The 20846-nt window shown below is 41.5% G+C and overlaps 1 protein-coding gene across 5 annotated transcripts in view; it reads left to right on the top strand.

The window, feature by feature from the left end:
* Positions 1-20846, top strand: part of LOC111218778 (tensin-1-like) — a 173738-nt gene that overhangs the window by 60277 nt on the left and 92615 nt on the right. For all 5 annotated transcript variants that reach the window (XM_022741243.1, XM_022741245.1, XM_022741246.1 and 2 more), the window contains exon 3: positions 11806-11843. In XM_022741243.1, coding sequence (XP_022596964.1) covers positions 11806-11843 — 38 coding nt within the window. The remainder of the gene's footprint in view (positions 1-11805; positions 11844-20846) is intronic.

A 20846-nucleotide genomic window follows, 5' to 3' on the forward strand; every position in this document is an offset into this window, starting at 1 on the left:
TCATACTAGGTACTACTACTATGATACTGTAAATGATGTTTCCTCTTGCTCTTGCTATATAGTACTGTATCCTTTGCATATCCGTTAGTATGTTGCAGGAGCAGCCTGCTCCTCACCTATACAGTTACATGTTCACACCTGAAAGCTGCTCAGTACAGACTCAGTCTGATGTGGTGGACCTTTGATTTGAGTAGTTGGGAGTTATATGCCTTGCTCTAGGGCACCTCAGTAATGGTAGTGAGGAAGAGGCAGATTTAACTGCTGCTCCGAGAGTTTCATCCCAGCACACTTATCAAAAGCAATCTGCTAAAACCGTGGGAAATAAATCGTAACGCTGTTGCACTTACTAAATAAGAACATTTAGAAAATAATCACAGCATCGTTTTGTACCATTTCTTACTCCATAGAAGGATTTGTAAAATTGTGGAATGAAACTGTTGTTTATATTTTGGCAACGTTTCCACCAATTGCATGGGTCTGCTACTCTCACTCTGCTGTGGATACATAATGTTCAGTTGTGCGGAGACAGTCGCTTAAATGTTCTCATAAAATGACAGAGCAGCACCTGGGACCGTCATCTGAGAGGGCTGATTTACTGGGGAAATAAACCATCATGACAAGACTGCATTTAAGTCTATTCTGATTTAATTTACCTCAGTATGCTGCTCTTTCTAGTCATGTCTGGGTTTGGTCATGTACACAAGCAAATGGTGTGTGTGTGTGTGTGTGTGTGTGTGTGTGTGTGTGTGTGCGTGTGTGTGTGTGTGTGTGTGTGTGTGTGCGTGTGTGTGTGGCTGAGAGAGATTTATGAGGACAAGACAAAGTGAAATGTAGACTCCTCCTCAGACAACAGACGTCATGTACTCTGTTTTTCTCTGTCTGTATCTCTGTCTTATGACTCATTAGATTTGCCATTTGGCCAAAACTAGAAGCAGCGAGGTTCCAGCCAGCAGCTGGTTAGCTTAGCTTGGCTTAGCATAAATTCTGAGAGCAGGGGTTGAATCTGGCCTGGCTCGGTTTGAAGCTGTGTCCTGATTCATCCTTCGGAGGACGCGGTCTACGAAGGTGTGGTCCTTTGTAGCCGTTGTAGACCGGAGGTTGACGGTCTGGCCTACCTGTGCCTGCCCTTACCATTGCGTCACAAAGTGCGGCTGCTGTCGCCTAGCAACCTTTACAACATGTAACTTTTCCCAAAAACTTGTGCCCTTGAACAGTTGTACCGTTAGCTGTTGAACTGAGCTTTTGCTGCCATATTATTTTCATTACCGGCACACAATGAATCTTGGGATAGAGGGCCGCATTTCTCGGCTGCATTTGAAGGAGCCTTTGAAATGGGACAGCTTAGTCGCGCCGCTGTGATGAAATCGGTCTACAAATGCAGCCTCTGAAGGATGCCGCCCCTGAATTGGGACACAGCTTGAATTTAAGTAAATGTGCCTACTAACATCTCTAAAGCTCATCACTTAAATCAAATTTGTTTTGAAATTTGCACGAAATGTGTAAAAAGTGTAAAAACCAATGAGATATAACATGTTCATGTTAGTGATCTTGAAAGGTGCTGGTGGACAGTAATTACATTCGGACAAGCTAGCTGTTTACTCCTGTTTGCAGTGTTTGTGCTTAGCTACGCTGCTGGCTGTAGCTTCATGTTTATTTCACTGATCTTAAATCTATCCATCTATCTCTTAAAATAAAAAGAAAAGATACTATGAACATTCAACACTGAAATGAAAGAGAGACGGATGATGATGCGTCTGTAACCTAACCTGACCCAACACACAGGCGTTGTTGGTCAGGATGGAGCCGTACAGGATCCAGCTGCTCCCTCAGTCATACATTACTTCCCCTCTGCTGCTCTTGTTTACTAACAGTCTCCAGTCACATGGCCTCGCAGTGACACGAGCTATTGGACTTCCTCTCTCTTCAGCGGTTGCCAGGATACAAGGTGTTAGTTACTTTGACAATAGCATGTTGATGCAGGTCAAGACTGCAGTTTTCCACTCCAAAGGAAAAAGAAAAAAAAAAAGAAAAAGAAAAAAACAGCCTTCTGTGTGGTAGGGTATTTTTGGAGAAGGAAAAGTCCCTGAGGGCAGGAGCTTGGCTTTTGTATTCATTCACCGCAGTGCAGTTCAGGTTAAATGGAGGGTTTCTGTTTATTGGCAGGTCAATAAAAGGCTGTTGTGCCCTTAAAAGGTAAAACTAAAGAGACTTTAGCACTTATTATGGTTTATAAAGTCCTTATATTTTTGTTTATAATTGCGTTGACCTGAATTTTCCCCTGAAACTGAAAGAAAACACAAAAAAATACAGTTTGGTTCTGCCTGTCACAGCTGCTGCATTTAGCTTTTGTACAGCAGCAAACAGAACTTTAAAAACACCTTTAAACTAATTTACAAAGATTGTTTGAGCTGTTTTTCTGACTGGTTTTGTCCTCGTTCTGGAGGCGACCACGTCGCTGTCCCATAGGGATCCACTGTAAACACAGATCTTCAACTGGCCGGACACACAGCACAATAGCAGGTGTGTGTGTGAGTGGTGGAGAGTAAAGGTTATCAAAGTTCTGTTCCTGACTGCTGAGCTCATACAGCTGGTATGCAACATATGCCGGTGAGGGTTAAAACACACGCTCACAATTGGCTTCATATGGAGCTTTAGTGTCATGTGCTAATGTTACACAGACATTTTTAGTTTGTGAAAACATGTGTTAATTTAATTTATAAAAATAGTTTCATTGCTTATCAGGGACTGTAACACTTGTTTCACTCGGTGTAGTCAGTGGCCTAGTTCATAACATGCGCACACACACACACACACACACACACACACACACACACACACACACACACACACATAAAAAAAGTACACAAAGCCATAACAATTAACTTAATCACCATTACTGTATTGTGTCTCTTGCATTGACAGAAGTCATTAGCCTAATAAGTGGGGCAGATGGATGAAGATGACCACTGGGATGATGGGCAGTGACTGTCTCCCAGTCTAATATTTTTATCCTAATCGACTAAACTGACTAGACTACGAGTTTCCGTGAGCATCGACCGGAGACACAGACTCACCACGCTGTCAGAGTGAAAGGCAGAGATTCTAAACTCAGTTGGATTTCTCCTCTTATCTGCTACTACTGTCTGATATGTTTTACATGCAAATGTCTGTGCCATCAAACTGCTCAAATGGCTTTAAATCAAACCATAATATAACTGAGTTTATAGAGAAACTGAAACTTAGGAGTTGACAGCACAGTCCCCACACTGTCAGGCCCACAGCAGTTAATGCAGTTAGGGAGCCACTTGTTGGATGAGTTGAACTATTACAACTGAACTGTAGTTGAACCTCGTACAGACAGGTCTATTCAAATGGATTCAATTTGTTCAGCTCCGCATTCTTCAGGGCAAATTTGGGCTTTGTTACTTGTTGGAAAATGTTTTCCATTTCAGGCTTTTTATGCCTTTATTATAGCTGCAGTGAGAGAGAGACAGGAATGTTGCAGAGAGAGAGAGAGAGAGCGAGAGAGAGAGGGGATGGGTTGGACCTGAACCCAGGCCCACTGTGGTTAGGACTAAGCCTTAATGGTACGCGCTCTACCAGGTGAGCCACAGAGGCGCCCTGATGATTTCCATTGTTGGTGTTGGTTTGTATTAATTCATGATTGGATATATTTCCATATTGTTGAGAAATGACGTGTGATATTATAGTTTACATGATTACTGCCATTCATTAGACAGGGATATTTATTTAAACATTTTTAAGATGTTTGTAATGATTTAATTTCAACAGAATTCATGATGGATAGGAATATTCATTGCAAATCAATTCTGTGATCTACCCTGTCATTGTTTTCTAATTCAGTACTTTATTTTAAACAGTACATATACTATATATATATATATATATACATATATCACTTCATTGCTGACAATGTTTTCATATAGTAGCATTTTCAGCTCTGTAGTTTCTAAAAATGAAGTCATTTCTTGGAGCGAGAGTTCATTCTTGATCTTTAAAAGAGTTGAGAAGTTCCATTTAGTAGCTGCTCTGGAGCCTGAGCTTTATCAGCAGAAGAAGTTGGAACAGTTGCTTTGAACAGAGCTACAAATTATTTTAATTTTTCTTAAAGGACTTCTCATCCATGTTGGCTTAATAGTGGAGATTCAAAAGATCATATCAGAGGATTTTCATCAGCAGATGAACATCTGCATTTATATATGTATATATATATATATATTGCAATTATAACTTGCTAAAGTCCATCCGCTGATAAAGCTCAAGTGAAGTTTGTGAGAGAAGAAGAATAGATTTAAAACAATTATGTTTAGTGCTGCTGGGTTACATAATTGTATTTAGATATTGAAGCAATATCCAGCAATTCAACCAAAAATTTAGAAAACACGCAACAGATTCAACGTCATGCAGAAATGGATGCATGTTCAGTGAATCACACACTGTGTAATCTTCTCATCAAAACCCAAGTGCTTCCTATGGTGTGTATCCCACCTGTAGTTTCAGGTATAACCACCAGGTGGCAGCAGAGTCCCATGTTCCTCACGGGGCAGCCGGCTTCTACCCGTGTCTACAGCTACATCTGCTGCTGACTTCCTGAGTACATTTCCAGAATTTTCAGCACAAACTTCAATCCTGAACCTGTGCAGATTGTTTAATCCACATTTGTCACGGCTCTTGTTCTATTTACATGTTAACTGTCTGTGTTTTTGGTAGCTACTGATTGTATGAGGGGAAACAGCTGTTACAACCAAACAAAAGTCTGACTAATCGCAGTGACATAAAAACAGACGGAAAGGTAAGCAAACAGAAATTGTGTTTTGTCAGGATGAACCAAACAAATGACACAGATCTGAGTACACAGATGATTCCCTGGGAACACTCACCCAGGATTTAGTCTGCTCTTCTGCACTGTTCTCGGGAATCTCCCATGTTAAGAAAGCTTTAGCAGCTGCATGAAGGTGGGGCTTTACCCACAGAAACCCAACACTGGCAGGACGGATTTTATCTGGGGAAAATGTGTGGGCTGAATGATGACACCCCTGTATGAGTCAAACGATGGATAGTGATGACTGAGTGTCAGTAATTACCGACTGACACTTCACAGGAACTGCAGCGAGTACACAGCAAAACACAACTGAGCATTAGCGCGAGTGTGTAGGCGCGTGGAATCTAAAACGTTTTATCAGATGTTTTTTCGAACAGAGGTTTAGTCATGAGAGGTTATCAGCTGTTTACAGCCACTGCACTGCAGGAGTTGAGTATATTGCATGACCTGAAGGCTGAATTGGCTCTGTAGCTTGAAAACACAAGCTATCCATCCACCCACTTCTGTGGTTGTTCTGTGGTGTTAATAGCTCTGCAAGGATATGAAACTGTTGTGTGACAGGTTGGTTGGCGGTTGATTCTGTGATAAATCGACTGTATTTACAGTATATAGTGATTTTCTTGTCTTATCAACCGCTCACAGCACTTTACAATGGCTCACATTCATACAGCGCTTTTCCCTACACATACACATACAGCGTTTTTTCCATGCATGCACATTTCTCACCGTTGCTGGCAATTTGGGGTTCAGTATCTTGCCCAAGAACACTTCAAAATGCAGACTGAAGGATTCTGGACTCAAACCTCCAACCTTCCAGTTAACGGACGAACCCGCTCTACCTCCTGAACCACAGCTGCCTGACTCCTGATTCAAGTCCTGATTCTAACCTTTTTTTTTTTTTTCCATCCTTGCCCCACTCCACAACTTTGAATGCACTGGGAATGATCGATTCAAGCTGGAGCGTGATGGAAATGGACAAATGCTCCACAGCGTGAGTGGGTTTTCAGCCACTGTGCAGAGATGTTTTCAGGTCGCGAAGAAAAGTTCTCAAAAACCGGCTTGTGGAGACATGTTATGAGCAGTTGGGATGTTTACAGCCTGTACGTGGAGACTACAGCTGAAGACTAAGCCAATATTTTATCTCTCAATACTTCTGAGGTGCCTAACCCCTCTCTGGCACTCAGCCCGAAGCCCATTGGTTCCAACTGAGGACATGAATCTTTAAAAGCAGGTCCCAAATATAACATTTCAGCCTTAAAAAAAATTCTAAATAATTTACTAAAATAGCTAGGCACTGTAGTTTTTAGCGGACATTCCTCCAACAGCAGGAAACTGTGCATTCACTGAGGACTATTTTCAGCTGCAGATTAGTAAACACATCTGGTGTGCTACTGTTTATTTACAGCAGCAGGATGATGTGTGTGGGATCGCCTCAACAAAAACTACAGTGCCATTGTTCATCATAATGAATGAACATGTCAGCCAGTGCAACAGTGCGGCTCAGTGATGTGTTTTTAATGATTTTTTGAACCACAGCGGAGCTCCGTTGCACAGAGACGTCACTTGTTACTGCGATACATTCAGTGTTGGGTGAAAATAGGAAAAATATAGAATACTGAATATTGATAATATTATCACTGTGTTCAAGAGTGTAGAAAATAAAGTTTGTCCAGCAGTGCATTCATAGTTTCTGCAGAATCACTTGTGACTTCTGTTCACAGTAGACACCATTAAATAGATGAAAAGTTACATGTGGACAAGGACTTCTGAAAACAATACTAGTCTGAATATATAAAAATAATAATAATTGAATTTGGTCTATAGTTATTTTTTGCATTATCATGAGCGCCACCTGGAGTCCAAACATTTTCAGTTTTCAAATTTCCACCCCATCAAACACTGAGTACAGTAAGAGAGAGAGAAGTCATTAGTTCACAGAGTTAGTATGTGTCATGTGTATGACGTACTGTGTATGCTAGTACACTGTATGTACACGTGTGGGTGCTCACGTGTTTGTGACTGTGCATGAGAGGGAAGAGAGAGAGAGGGAGGGAGAGGGATGGAGAGAGTGAGAGTGAGGGGAGGGGGGAAGAGGAAATTCTCCAGCCCTGCCCTCTGATTGTGTTCGGTGCTGAAAGGGGGTCCAGCCCAGCCCGGTGGGAGTACACACTCATTCCAAGGGACCAGGGGAAGGAAATGGCCCAGCTTCAGTCACCACCACCCCCACCCCCACCCCCACCCCTACCCCTACCCCGCCTCCATAATTTTTTCCCCCTCTGATGCTGCATAGCATACCACAGACCCAGAGTCAGATAGCAACTAGTGTTCCACACTCATCATCATCTCCTCATTCAGACCGACTCCCATTCCCGCTGTCCTTTCATTTTCTTAATGATTGATGTGAGCAGTTGTTGCACCCCCACTATATTATTCATCCAATATCTTCTCTTCTCTTCAGGCATCTTCTCTCTCCTCACCCCTCAAACACCGTCGCAACCCCACCCCCTTTTTTTCTTCCTTCACTCCACCAGGAACATTTCTGTTTATTCTCCAAAGCTCCAACTTCCTAACAAGGTAAAGCCTAACCCGGGCTCTTTGTGCTCGTCGCTTTCACACCCAATATGGAAGTCCTGCTTCTTCCCATGTGGCTCAGGAGTGGTGTTTACCGGGGACTCACGTGCTGGAAACGGCACTGGACATCGTCCCGATGGACAGGCACATGGCTTTAATGCTTATCAAGCAAACAGCCACGTATGTTTGAATTTCATAACCAAGAGAGCATTCCCTGTGACTTATGTCACATCCAGTACGTCAAAAATACTTTGTGCAGGCCTCAGTGAACCTTCCTTCTCCATTGGTGGAAGAAGTATGCAGATTCTTTACTAAGGGTAAAATAGTAATACTACAGAGTGGAAATGCTGTAGTATACGTATTCAGAATATCACTCAGGTAAATGTACTTAAAGTATCAAAAGTGATGAAAGTCCTCATCATGCAGAGTTGACCCTTACAGTGTAATACTGCATTTTGATACTGTATAAGCAGCATTTAAATGTAGCAGATGAATGTGGAGCAAATGTTAAATACTTATTATGTTCTTTGGTACTTTAATTAACAGTAATGGATCCTTCTTTTATTTATTTTTTTATGAAGGTATCACATGATTTGTACGTAAAATCTTAAAGGGCCTGCAGATTTTTTCACTTCTATTGTGGCACTGTGATTGGTTTGACATCTCACTCAGCCTCTGCTGACTGACCGTGAGTCTCTCTCAGGACGGAGCAACTCAGCCAGTTATCATTCTTAGTGCAGTTTGCCGATATCATGTGTTTCCTAGTTTACACCTGACTACGGGTCAGAGAGAGAGAGAGAGAGAGTGTGTATGTGTATGTGTGTGTGTGTGTGTGTGTGTGTGCGTGCGTGCGTGTGCGCAGCAGTAACTAGTAACTGTAGTTGTAGAATAAATGTAATGAAAAAGTACAATATTTTCCTCTAAAATGTAGTAAAGTAGATGTATAAACATAAATTGGAAATACTCAAAGTACAAGTACTTCAAAATTGTACTTAAGTAAATCTACTTAGTTACTTTTCACCACTGCCATTCTTGTGTCGTACCATATAATAAAATGTAAAATACTTCTTGTAGGTCCAATTGTGGTCATTTAACACTTTCAGTTTGTTAGCAGTTCAGATAATCAGCAATTGTAGCAGAAATGCCAAGTACAGTGTTTTATATGATGAACAGACTGTATTAATATACCACAGCCGCCTCTCGTTCACCTGTTTGGGGCTCAGACTCATGTTGACAGGAGGAGCTGGGAATCAAACCATCAACCCTGTGATTACTGAATGACCCGCTCCGTCTCTTAAAGCCAGAGCTGCCCTGTAAACACAGACTATACTCTCTATCATAAAGGCTCCGTATCCACCTTCTGCACTAATCCCAGGCGGACATCTTTGTGTTTTGGACTTTCTCACAAAACAAGGATTTCCACTGCATCACACTGAGCTCTGGGAGATTGTGATGAGGATTCTTCACTATTTTGTGACATTTCATATCTCGTCAGGAGAACTGATTAATCACTCAACCGGAGAAATCATCAACTTGTTAATTGGCAGAATTGAAAATGAACTTTGTGGGTTGGAATGAAACGAAATGCATTTGTTTTTTGGGATAAACAGTTGATCAGAAAAGTGAAACACCATCCTCATTCACAGTCCGCTGCTCCAGACTTTGTATAACTTAATGTGTTCCAACATTTTTGTCTCAGTCTGGAGTCGCTCTCTGCCCCGGACTCTGTTCGGTTCGACCATGGGAACTCTCTCCGGAGGACATGGAAATGTGTATCCCGGTAGGATTTCACTGTGCCACCCACATTTGAAGGCCTCTAATTAAGAAGTCATACTGACTTTTAAATGTCACCCCCCGAAATGCAAATATAGACCTGCGAGTGCTTAAATAGAAACTAAGTGCACCATGATGTAATTACACATTTGGCTCAAAAAAAGGAAGCTTCTCACTTTCCCCAGTTTCAGCACATATGCTCTCCTCGTCTACCGGTTTATTAGTGGAGTAGACAGTTAATGCATGTTGCATCTTATGTGCTAACAGTGAATGTTATTTTTTCTGTACATCTGATATAAGTTATAGTATCAATAAATGAGGAGTTTTATTAGTGACATGTCAATCAAGTAAAACATGGCTGCATGTGGGTTTCCTAAATACCAGTCTCCTCAAAATGAGTAAATAATGCTGGTGTCTCTGAAGAAAGGAAAAGAAAAATGAATCATGGTTGGATATGATTCAAGGTCTTGTGGCTGTCGGCTTGACCCGTAGCTGATCTGAACACTTAACCTCTGACCCTGGAACAGGCTAAGGTCTATTTAAGGTTTGCAGTGCATCCAGAAAGTATTCAGACCCCTTTAATTTTGTTCACATTTTGTTATGTTGCAGCCTTATGCTAAAGTAGTTTAAATTAATTTTTCCCTCATCAGTCAACACTTAATACCTCATGATTACAAAGCAAAAACTGGATTTTTGACAGTGAAAAATGATGAGGCCTCCATAAACTACCTAAATAATCAGATAAACACTTGAAATGTAGCTCAGGTTCCTCCCATTTCTCTTGATCATCTTTGAGATGTTTCTACACCTTGATTGGAGTCCACCTGTGGTCCAATCAGCTGATTGGACATGATTTTGAAAGAATCACCTGTCTTGTATAAGACCTCACCGCTGACAACAGAGACACAAGCCATTCTCTCAAGTCTCTCCTTTTTCCTCGTCTGAATCTTCATTGGATCGAGAGGGTGGATCTTTGGAAGTAAACAGTAGAGCACGTGGTTTGCAGAACAAAGGGTTTGAGGGCTTTGTTTGGGGAATATAATGTGTGATTAAGGGACATACTGCACATCAAAGAGAACAAAGTTTTTAAGAGGCATATCTGAGGAAAGAAAGATTACAGAGATGATAAGGTTCCTAAAACATTCGACTGATCTGCACTTTCACACAATGTGGGGACTGGCCTCCTCCCAACTTCATATCAGTGACTTAACAACTAATCACAATGGATATTACACTTGCTTTGAAAAATGTGGCTTGAGACAGGAAGAATAACTCATTACATAAGGTGAAGCGTGTTCCAGTAAAAGCATACAGTCGTCTCTTTATTTGGAAAGCCCATACCTCAGCACACTGAGCTGTGTTTTCACTCTCTGTCCTGCGAGGGGGATCTGACAATTTATGGACTGACACTCCAGGTGCTCTCCCCTATTGACCCTTATTTGTAGACGCAGTGGGAGTCTGCACAGAGGGCTTGAGGGTAGAGGGGAAGCTGCAAACAATGTGTTGAAATCCTGTTAGCTAAAAAACTTTTTTAATCTTATTTCACTAGATTTTCTAGGTTTTTATGAATTCAGTCTCAACTCTAAACCACACGTAGGCTAACATCGCCTCCTTCTAATGAATGGAAACTTTAGGCTGTTGTGTTTTTTAGCCGTGCTAACATCAATGTCCAGAGTGAAATTTCTTCACAAATACTGAATTAAATACCTTGAACTTTTGTACTTTGTTCCATTGGATGAACTATAATAACTTTAGTGATTCCTTGACTTTTCATATGACACCATCATCAGATCACAACTCAAATTTTTCCACATGCTGGTTAATGTACATACCTGCTAAATTACTGCCATAGAGTGCTACAGGGATGATTTATTTTTGTGGGCCAACCTGGATGTTAGTTTCACCCTGACCCTTTTGGATTACTGCAGAAAATAAACTCTGTGACAAACAAGAGTTTATGATATCAACACGTTTTGTGCAGCAGGATCATTTTAACTAATGATCATCACTTTTGTGATGTTTGAAGCCTAAATACTAAAAACAAACTACCACCACGATCACATGACTTCTATGTCACCACCGCTTAACTTCCAATTTATAGTTTGATTTAGCTCTGACCTCTTCTACTAAAGCCAAAGTAGAAATCAGAAGTGTGAAGTGGAGAGTTGTATATTGAGAAAGAGAGAAATAAAATATCTTGAATTACAGACGGGATTAAAAGTTGGTCAGTCTTTTGGTGTTGTGAATATAAAATGTTGAACGTTGTCATTCAAATAGTTGTTGACTCTACTATTATGTTATATGTTTGATGTAAAGCTGCTCACAGTGTTTTTCAGAAAAATGAATGAAGCCTTTGACAGGGAGCCAATGTCCTGAGAGCACAAAGATAACACTGGGCAGCATTAGCCCGCTAACAGCAGATGATATTTGACTTTGACCGCAGAACAAACACTCTGTGGAATTTGAATGAACCTCTTGCTTTTTCATACCTCCTTGACAACTACTCAAAGTCATGATTCAAGCTGAACCACACTGTTTGGATTTCTCCTCAGTGTTTGGGAGATTTTTATGAACTGTAAAGTTAATTTCATTTTTCCCCCTTTTTCTGTTTTCTCTAGTGTGCCGAATAGCTTGCCACAAGAAATGTGAAGTCAAGGTAAGAATCATAATATTTTTTAAAAATGTTAAATTATTATTTTTTTTTACTTTAACATGTAAAAAGTGTGTGAGAGAGGCTTCCAAATAATCTGAACACACTCCAATCCACGTGAGTTTATTGGGAGGAAATATTATGTTTTAGGCGGAGTCAGCTACTCCTCAGGATGTGTGTGTTTGTGTGTGTGTGTGTGTGAGAGTGTGTGTGTGTGAGTGTATATACATGCAGATGTTGGGGTAGGTGGAGTTTTGGGAGTTTATGTTCTGCAAAAAATCTTAAGAATGTCTAAACAAGTGCTCTTTGTACCAGAACGTGTTTAGATTGGATGAACCCTTGCGTTTTGGAGATTGCCCTGTGTCTAGAAATAAAAGACCTCTGGATGGAACCGTCGCCTGATTCATCTTGTTTTGGGAAGGGCAAAGAGCACGTAGAAGAAAACGGGAGGGAGAGCGCTGGAGCTGAAGTTCCTGCAGGGTTTTTTAACGGAGGGAAAGTCACGTGTTTTGTGTGTGCAAAGGTACAACTGCCATATGGGGTTTATTGTAGGATTTGCACACGAGTATGTGAGCACACACATACAAATGCACACCTATATATATATGTATATACACACACCCTTCATCTGGTATCTATTATAGAAATGGGTCCTACTTGCCAGCTTTGCCCCCTCTTTTACTCACAGGAAATGCCAGGGGCAGACAGGCCACACTAAATACGAGGTGTGGGCTCTGGTGAGCCATGTAGGACGGGCCTCCAGTGGAAAGCTATCAAACAAAATGGCTGAAATGATAAGCCCAACCCATGCAACCTTGCCCCATTTGACCTGGCATTGTAAATTTAACAACTGAAAGTGGAAAAATTTAATGAATGGGTTCATCAAAATGACAAAAAAAAAAAAAAAAATCCACTAACTTTCAGTGGTAAGCATGCCAAGTTAAACATTTTTATTTTCCCAGGTGTTGATATTTCCATCTGAGATTCCTGGCTCCGCTCATTGGTAGCATTTTTGTGAATGAAACCCATCTCATGAACATGCACCGGCTCGGGAAGACGTGGCATTCATCAGGCTGTGCCGTTTGAGCAGAGTCTGGTGAATCTAAGCATCTGTACCTGTGGAGCACCTGCACAAGCAAAAGATTTAGGATAAGAATCTGAAAATATTATTGCATGAGGCCTTTTGTCTGGTCTTGATTTAACCTTGGATTTATCAAGTTACCATTTTTATCAATCCTAACAGTGAGCAAACTGCTTTAGAGCTAGCTATCTAATTGAGCTAGCTGCACAACAAGGTATGATGAGAATATTAAATTACTGAAATCCTGCTGACACTAATATTTACAACCAGTAACTTGTAAAAATTAGAGATGATTAGTGACTCGTGTCTCCTGTTAATCTTTTCTAATCTTTTCTTTTACAAACCACAATTATTGATTAATTAACAATTATTTCCACTAGATATTTTGTCCCATGTTAGTGCTCTATTTGGGGACTTCTGTGTGAAGATGTTGGTGATTTATTTATGTCTGCAGTCCCCTGTGTGAGTGCTGTGTGAATAGAGCTTATTGAGGATAAATATAGAGCCAAAACATAGGGTGGAAAATGTCCTTTTTCCTCTTTTTCCACAACAACCCACTCAAATTTTTATGTTGCCGTTTTGAAGAACAAAGCGTGATGAATGAAAGCGTAGGCGACGGGCTTTGTCGATAACATTTGGATTTCAGGAAGCCAGAGGTCAAATCAGCTGGGGAGAAGACGTTACAGGAGCACAGAACATACTCCCAGTGTCTTTATACACAAAAAAAGCGAAACTTTCCATCTCCAAAAAATCACAGCAGCATTTCCTTTTGTAAACATTTCAACCGAAATATGTCATCGCTCTGGCAGGAAGCAATTTGCTAACAAGCCTGAGATGAAAAACAAGGGAGTGACCGCGACAGGGTGAAGCATGATCACTGCTGGCACACAGTCAGGCCTGTGAGACCAGCGGGTACATTTTAAACCAGATTAAGCTCTTTTCTATGGGCTGTCAGTCATATACAGTATGATCTTCTGTTGCGAATCTAAACCCCCGATACTAATTTTAAGCTGGGACAATTTTCCCAAGTACACAGTACAGTTCTAAATCTCTGTCTGAGGATAACATGTGGCCCATATTTAACCTGACCGCTGCAAACAAATGGTCAGACCTGTGTGTGAACACATGTGTCCCCAACCCCTTAGGTGTTTACTCACAGCTGGATGTGAAAAATGCTTTAAATCTTGTCAGTAAAATTTCACTTGTGGGTGATGACAGGAAGGAGCCAGAAAGGGTGCATTAGATCAACTTGGGGGGGGGGGGGGAAGACAAGTATAATTTCCGTGTACATTTTTCCTGCATATGGAGTAACTTTCCATTCCTACATCCCTGACTCCGTCACGTCTTCTTCCTTTGCTCAAACTTACTTTCTAAAAAGGAAAGGGGCAGGATGTCTGGGATTTTCTTGCTGTACTGCTGTGAAAGCATTAAGGAAAGGTAAAACCTCTGACTACTTAAGAGCTTATAGTCTGCTCACGCTAATTTCAGTGTAATAGCAGCCATGGTAGAAGCTCCCACTCTGCACCTACCATTCAAAAAATGCAACATCAGTAGATGTGGTAAGAGTTGCGTGCACTGTTTTTGTAGCGTCACTGAGGTAAACCTGTATTCAAATCTTTCACTGTTGTGCAGCAAAACAGTTTCCCTTTGTGCTGGAAAGCGATGCAGCAGATTTCCCTTTCAGTGACTTACAATATAAACATATCATACAGTATAATATGTGTCTCCCACTCTTAATGGATGACAGTGATTTGCTAACTTGCTGTTTTTTTTTTTTCACTCATGTTGCACACAAGTCAATTTCCCTACTGCGAGCTAATGTGAGTCGCACTTAAACTCGGGAAGAAGCTGAGTTGCTGAGTAGAACCAATCGGAGTGTGTTTTGAGAAGGAAACTACCCCGTTCCACCGCAGATGAGTAAAGAGCTCTGAGAAAGCAAAGTCTAGGAAAACGTATTCACTGTCGCTCCACTAGTTTTTCATTCTCTGCTCCAAAATGATGAAGCATTTGTTTTCATTTTTCCCAGCTTCTGAATTCTCAGAATTCATGTTTGCAGTGTTTCTTTGTGCTGGCTGGCCTCCAATGTGTTTGATTGTTATTTCAGAGTTGTTATTTGCGACCCCTTCAGTTCCTTTCACTGACCACAACATGTTTCAGTTGGAGAACTGTTGTTTGCAGCTTGCTGATGGACACGTCCTCGTGTACGCCAAATGTAAAGCTGTGAATTGCTCCTTTGTGTTGCTGTGTGTGGTAACAGTCTTCGTAGCGCTGGTTCTTAAGATGTCTCTGAATCATTTCATGCTCCACAAATATCTTTCGGTTGCAGCTCTCGGCCTCTTTTCCATCATTGTCGCACACTGATCCATCTCTTCCATCATTACAATATTAAAAGAATTAGTTGCATTGAAAATAAATGTATGAATTTAATCCCTTCAAGGACCTTTCAGGATAAAACGACATACCTCTGAGTTTAAGCTAGCAGTCATTCTAGCACTGTGTGCACATCAGTGGCTATACCGTCTCCCAACATTTTTAACATTTCTGAGTGATCACCTGGAGATATTAAGTTCGACTGAGAATAAGGCAGACCATCCATCTTGTAATATTTATTGCCTCCATGTAGCTGACACATCCAAACACCTGTATCCACCCATGTGAGGTGCGTTCTTGAGAGGGAACATCGGTTCTGCATCTGGCCTTCCCCTCACCTGGTGAACACAGCTTGGATTTATAATGATAGAAGGTTACAGTAGCTGTCTGGTCAGTCAGGCATTAGAGATACCATCCAAGTGACAGTAAACATAGACTGAATTAAAGATCTTGAAGTAAAAACTAAATCCCTACCAGCCCAGAGGATTCTGTTCCGTTGTTGAACCTGACCTTTGACCTCCCTGTAGGGCTGCACCTAAAGCTTTCTTTTATTTTTTGTCATTTGCTGATTACTTTTTGAATTATTTGATTATATTATTTAATCTATAACCCTATAATCTATAACTCTAACCCTAATGTCAGAAAATAGTGAAAATTGCCCAGCATAAATTCCCACAGCCCAAAAAAGATGCAAAATTCAATTTACTAATTAATGATCTAAAACAGAAGAACAGCAGCTGATCCTCACATTAGCTGTGTCCCATTTCAGGGGCCACATCCTTCAGAGGACTCGGTCCACAAAGACGTGGCCCTTCATGGTCGCCGTAGACCGCGAAGGTCTAATCGAAATTAGTTGGTCTGGCATATGGAGGATTTTCAATTTCCATCACCAGCTGTGCCCGCCCTTAGTGGCTTCTGTTACCTAGCAACCTTTACAAGACGTATCTTTTTTTTTTTTTTTTACAGAAACTTGAGGTTACCAAAGCTATTGAGAAGCTGCAACCAGGGAACGTTCATGATTCCCAAAGGATGAAGCCTAATAACCTGCGTGATCCTCTGACTTTTCCTCTTGCGTCACCATGGGGCTGACCGTTCTGGTTTTGAGGGAAACGCCTCAACAACTATTCAACAGTTGTTTGACATGAAGTTAGATACATTCATGTTCTCCTCAAGATGACTTGTAAAACCGTCATTAGGTCAAATTTTTTAATTTGCACAAGACTTATTTTGTTCTGTTATGAAACACCTGCAAAACAAATAACATTTCCACGAGCCTCTGCTGTACTTTTAGTGTAAATTAGCATGTTAGCATTCGTTTGCGCTTAGCTCAAACCACCAATGTGGCCAAGTACAGTTTTACTGCTGCTAATATTGCTGTAACTCTTACTTTTTTGCTTAATAAATAACTTGAACAATGAATTGGTGATCTAAAATGGTTATTGATTATTTCTACATCGATTAACTAATCATTTCAGTACTAAAACTGCTACTTTAAACTTTGGTAACTTGTAGCTTCTATGACTTCATGTACAGAGGAATCTGACAGAAATGTCCCAGGAAGTCTTTTCTGTCTTCAAACTTCATTCTGTCTCATACAGAATTTCTTTTTTAAAGCAGCAGCTGTGAGGATCATTTGGCATGATTAACCACATCCTCTGTTCCAGTGACTTCCTTCAGATACCACACATTGCTACAGGGCTGATTTATCATTCAGACTGGAGTTAGAAGCACCAGCTAATCTCTTTCATGATCATATAGATGTTGTAGCGCTGTAGTTTTGGCACTGGTGAAAGCAGGCATGAGGGATTTCACTTTTTGCTGACACTGGCAGATTGAATACCTGCTGTCAGGTTGTTGGGCTTGTACTCTACAGTAATTTCTGTTGAATGCTGATGCAACAAAAGTTCATTTTCAGTTTATTTCTCAAACCTTTGTAAGACTAACTGACAGGTATTTGACTCAGGTGCTTAAAAAACCTGTCAACTGTGTTTTAAAGTATCACTCCACTCCTCCTGTCTTTGTACTCATCTGTTAATGTGATTTTTAATGTGTTGATTTTAGCCGTTCTAAGACTTAAATAAAATCGCAGAGCTAAGTTCCTTATAAATCATTCCCACCAGAGAGTGAGATAAACTAGCCATTAATAGAGGGATGCAACACATTGTTCTTTTACTGTAAGTGCAGGAGGTATTACATAACCCCAAGTGAAGCTTCAAAGATGTCAGCGTGTTATTGAAACAGCAACAGCATTAACAACTTCCTTCCTATTCGATGTGGCCCAGCAAAGAGTGAGGAATGGGAGTTACAGTAGGAAGGAGAGCAGCAGGGGGATGGGGTGGGGGTGGGGGTGGGGGGACTCCTTTTAAAAAGCCATGTCAGAGTCAAATGATGTGAAAGACCGAGGGCAAACATGAAATGGATGGTGTGGGCTCATAATTAAAATGTTTGCTTGGCTCTTTGCTGTTGCGTTTGTATGTATTGTATTGTATTGTAGTAAGCGGCTCCCAGTCTGATCACATACAAAGCCAGCCAAGAGCTCCCGAGCTAATTGAATTCGCAGTCACAGGACAGAACACATGCTCTCTACTCTGCCCTTCTCCTTATGACAGCAAACGTTTACAGGAATACAACAACAAGTCGAGCACGGGATAAATCATATGGCCTCTAATTTGAGGGCTCTTGGTGAATCGGAAAGGATGCTTCTGTTTTTGGTTTCGATTTCAATTCGTTTCATATCATGAGGATGAGGATACTTGACTGATTCTACATACTTGCAGCTGAACACATCATATGCAGAGATATGTTGAGCTGTTGCAGGTATAATGCAGTCCTGGGAGAACACTCTTGAACAAGCTGTGAACACAACATTAACATGCTGTCACCTCATAAAGTTGTTATGGCTAACATGTTAAGCAAACATTTAGACACCCGGAAAACGCGGAGCAGAATTAGCGGTGGAGGCATGTTTCTGGCCCCCTGGGGTTGATGAGAGCGGTGACGCCGAGGCTACATCCACACTCATACATTTTCATTTTAAAACACATCACTTTTGCTACGCTTACGCCTGCCGTCCACACTACTATGCCCGCTTTCGAGCGCCTAAAACAGAGACTTTTGGAAACGCCGCTGGTCCTGTTCTAGTTTGAAACCTCCGGGGGTTTGCATTGTATTCTGGACGGGCAAAAATGAGAGACCTTTGGAAATGCTAACGTAGACACCCGCAGTCACTCCCCTATTGGATCTTATCACCCTCGACTATAAGTGGTGAATACAACATGGATAATGAAACACAAGCATTTGCTGACCATGTTGTCTTTGCTAGCAGCTGTTGCGCAGTTAAATTCTGCATGTTAACGCTACGGCTGTCTTTGATGCTCTTCATTGGTAGTATTTTGTGCAACTAATCAACTGCTGAGTTGACAATCTGCTTCCTGTTTACACCACCCTCACGCAATGCCCACTGTACTTGAATGGTCATGTATGTGTGCGTTTTCAGGTGTGTTAGTATGGGTGGAGATCGTTTCTGATACGGAGCTGAAACAAACATGTAGTGTGGACGTAGCCTGAACCAAAACCGTAGCTGTAAAACCGAAACAATGAGCTGAAAGATGCTAAAACGCCAAGTCAGGTTTCACCTTCTGTTGTTGACATGAAAAGATTGATCGGTGCAGCTTTAACTTTAACCCTCCTAGCTTGCAAAACACTAATCCCTTCACTGATCTGTGAATGTCACGAAGTCGAAAAACAATCATGTGTCAGCTCTCCTTGTTCCTGTGTGTAAGCAAATGGCTTCAAGAAGGAGCAGTGGCTTATAGCCATGTATTTAGTAACTGCATGGTAGCGACATGTGCATAGATACAGCGGAGAAAACAAACAGGAACGCCCAGCCTTTAACATGATGGAGTAATCAAGAGTTGCTGGAAAGAATGTCAACAATGGGCCAAGTGTATGCAGAGAGACAGTGATGGAAGAAATAAGTGAGGGGGCAGGACTTTGTAGAGCTGCATAAATTACATGACATTTAAATTCATTGCCCCACAAAACTTGCTTTTGAGCAGTTGCAGAGCATGCTCCCACTTTTCTGGCATCTCTAAACTTCTCCGACCACAACAGCAGTGAAATACCTTTCTCACCTCCTCAATACGTACTGGAGGGAGTTTGGAACCTTTTTTTTGTTCCAGTTCCCCACCCATATATCTCCAGGCCTGCCCTTTGAGTCAAAGTGTCGACTTTTCTGTCACATGCCTGCCTCCGCTGTGTCTCAGTGCCTGCTGCCTAATCATGACCATCTAGTAGAAAAGTCCATGTTAAGTCTGGTGTGTGCGCTGCTTGGGCGTTGGTGATGGGGGACAGTGATCTGCTCGGCTCTGCTGTTTCTTGGGAAAGCCTGAGTCAGACTTGTGAAACTGGACCTCACCCAGACAGATCTCTCTCCCTCTCTCTTTGAGACTCCTTGTTTTTCCTTCCTCTGTCTTCATCACTTTCTTCCCCTCTCATTGTCATTTGTCCAAGGCGTAGAACTATTGATCTCTCGGTTTGTTCTTCTTTGCTTATCACTCAACTTTTCTGGAAGAGCCATCGTGATTCTTCCGATTTGAAAAATCAAATTGAAGAACAGTGACAACACATGGGTGTGTTTGTCCTGTCATGTACATTTGCTGAGTGAAAGAGAGACCTGTTAACAATTTAGTGATCTAACTTAATAAATTATGTCTTTCTCAAGCTAACGCTCGCAATCTGCACCCTACTCGACCAAAAAAACCTGTGGCTTGGCCGTCTGACGGTCGTCTGTGACAGTGTTAGTTTGATTACAGACAGCAGTCACAGGGTCATGATAATAATAAAAGCCAGGACACAGGAAACAGACGAGACAAGGAGAAACATATTGGCCTTAAATGCAGACGGATAACTTTCTCATGCTTTGCACTTCTTAACATACAGACATGCAACTGTTGCGGCGAGTGTTACAGCGCAGAAGCTCCAAGTACAGTAACTGTATACCCGCATGGACAAACACAGACACCGAGGAACAAGGGGAATTCCCACCTCCCACGCGTAAGGCTGGTCCCTGCATTAAACGTGTGCATCTCACATAAATGGCCGTGTTGTTTTGTTACCATAAACCACATGCGGCGTCTCTGCCAGTCCTCCCTTCCTTCCTTTAGCCCTTGTCATTAATAGCGAATTAAGTAACGCTTACCGAGCCGACATCTGGTGAACACGACTTAGAGTTGAAGGTGTTGCTTTTACAGCTACCTTCCATGTCATTACTTCACAACAACATCAAAGGCAGTGGCCATTCTTTCCATGTTGAGGCATAATAGTTAATGCGCTACAAATTTGTACCAAACATTCCTCAGTAATGTCCCTTTGTCTGCTACCGGATAACGGACGGTGAGGTCGTGGAAACAAATTAAAATGCCACAACGTTAGTCTGTGAGAACTGCTGCTGTTTAGGGCTACCTGGCTACCATCAGGAATCCAGGTGAGGTTAAAGCCAGACTTCCTCCACTGCTCTAATCAATATTTTGATATTATCAATAGCGGTAATGGTATTA

Source organism: Seriola dumerili, unplaced genomic scaffold (assembly GCF_002260705.1).
Source record: "Seriola dumerili isolate Sdu_G_001 unplaced genomic scaffold, Sdu_1.0 BDQW01000052.1, whole genome shotgun sequence".
NCBI lineage: Eukaryota > Metazoa > Chordata > Actinopteri > Carangiformes > Carangidae > Seriola > Seriola dumerili.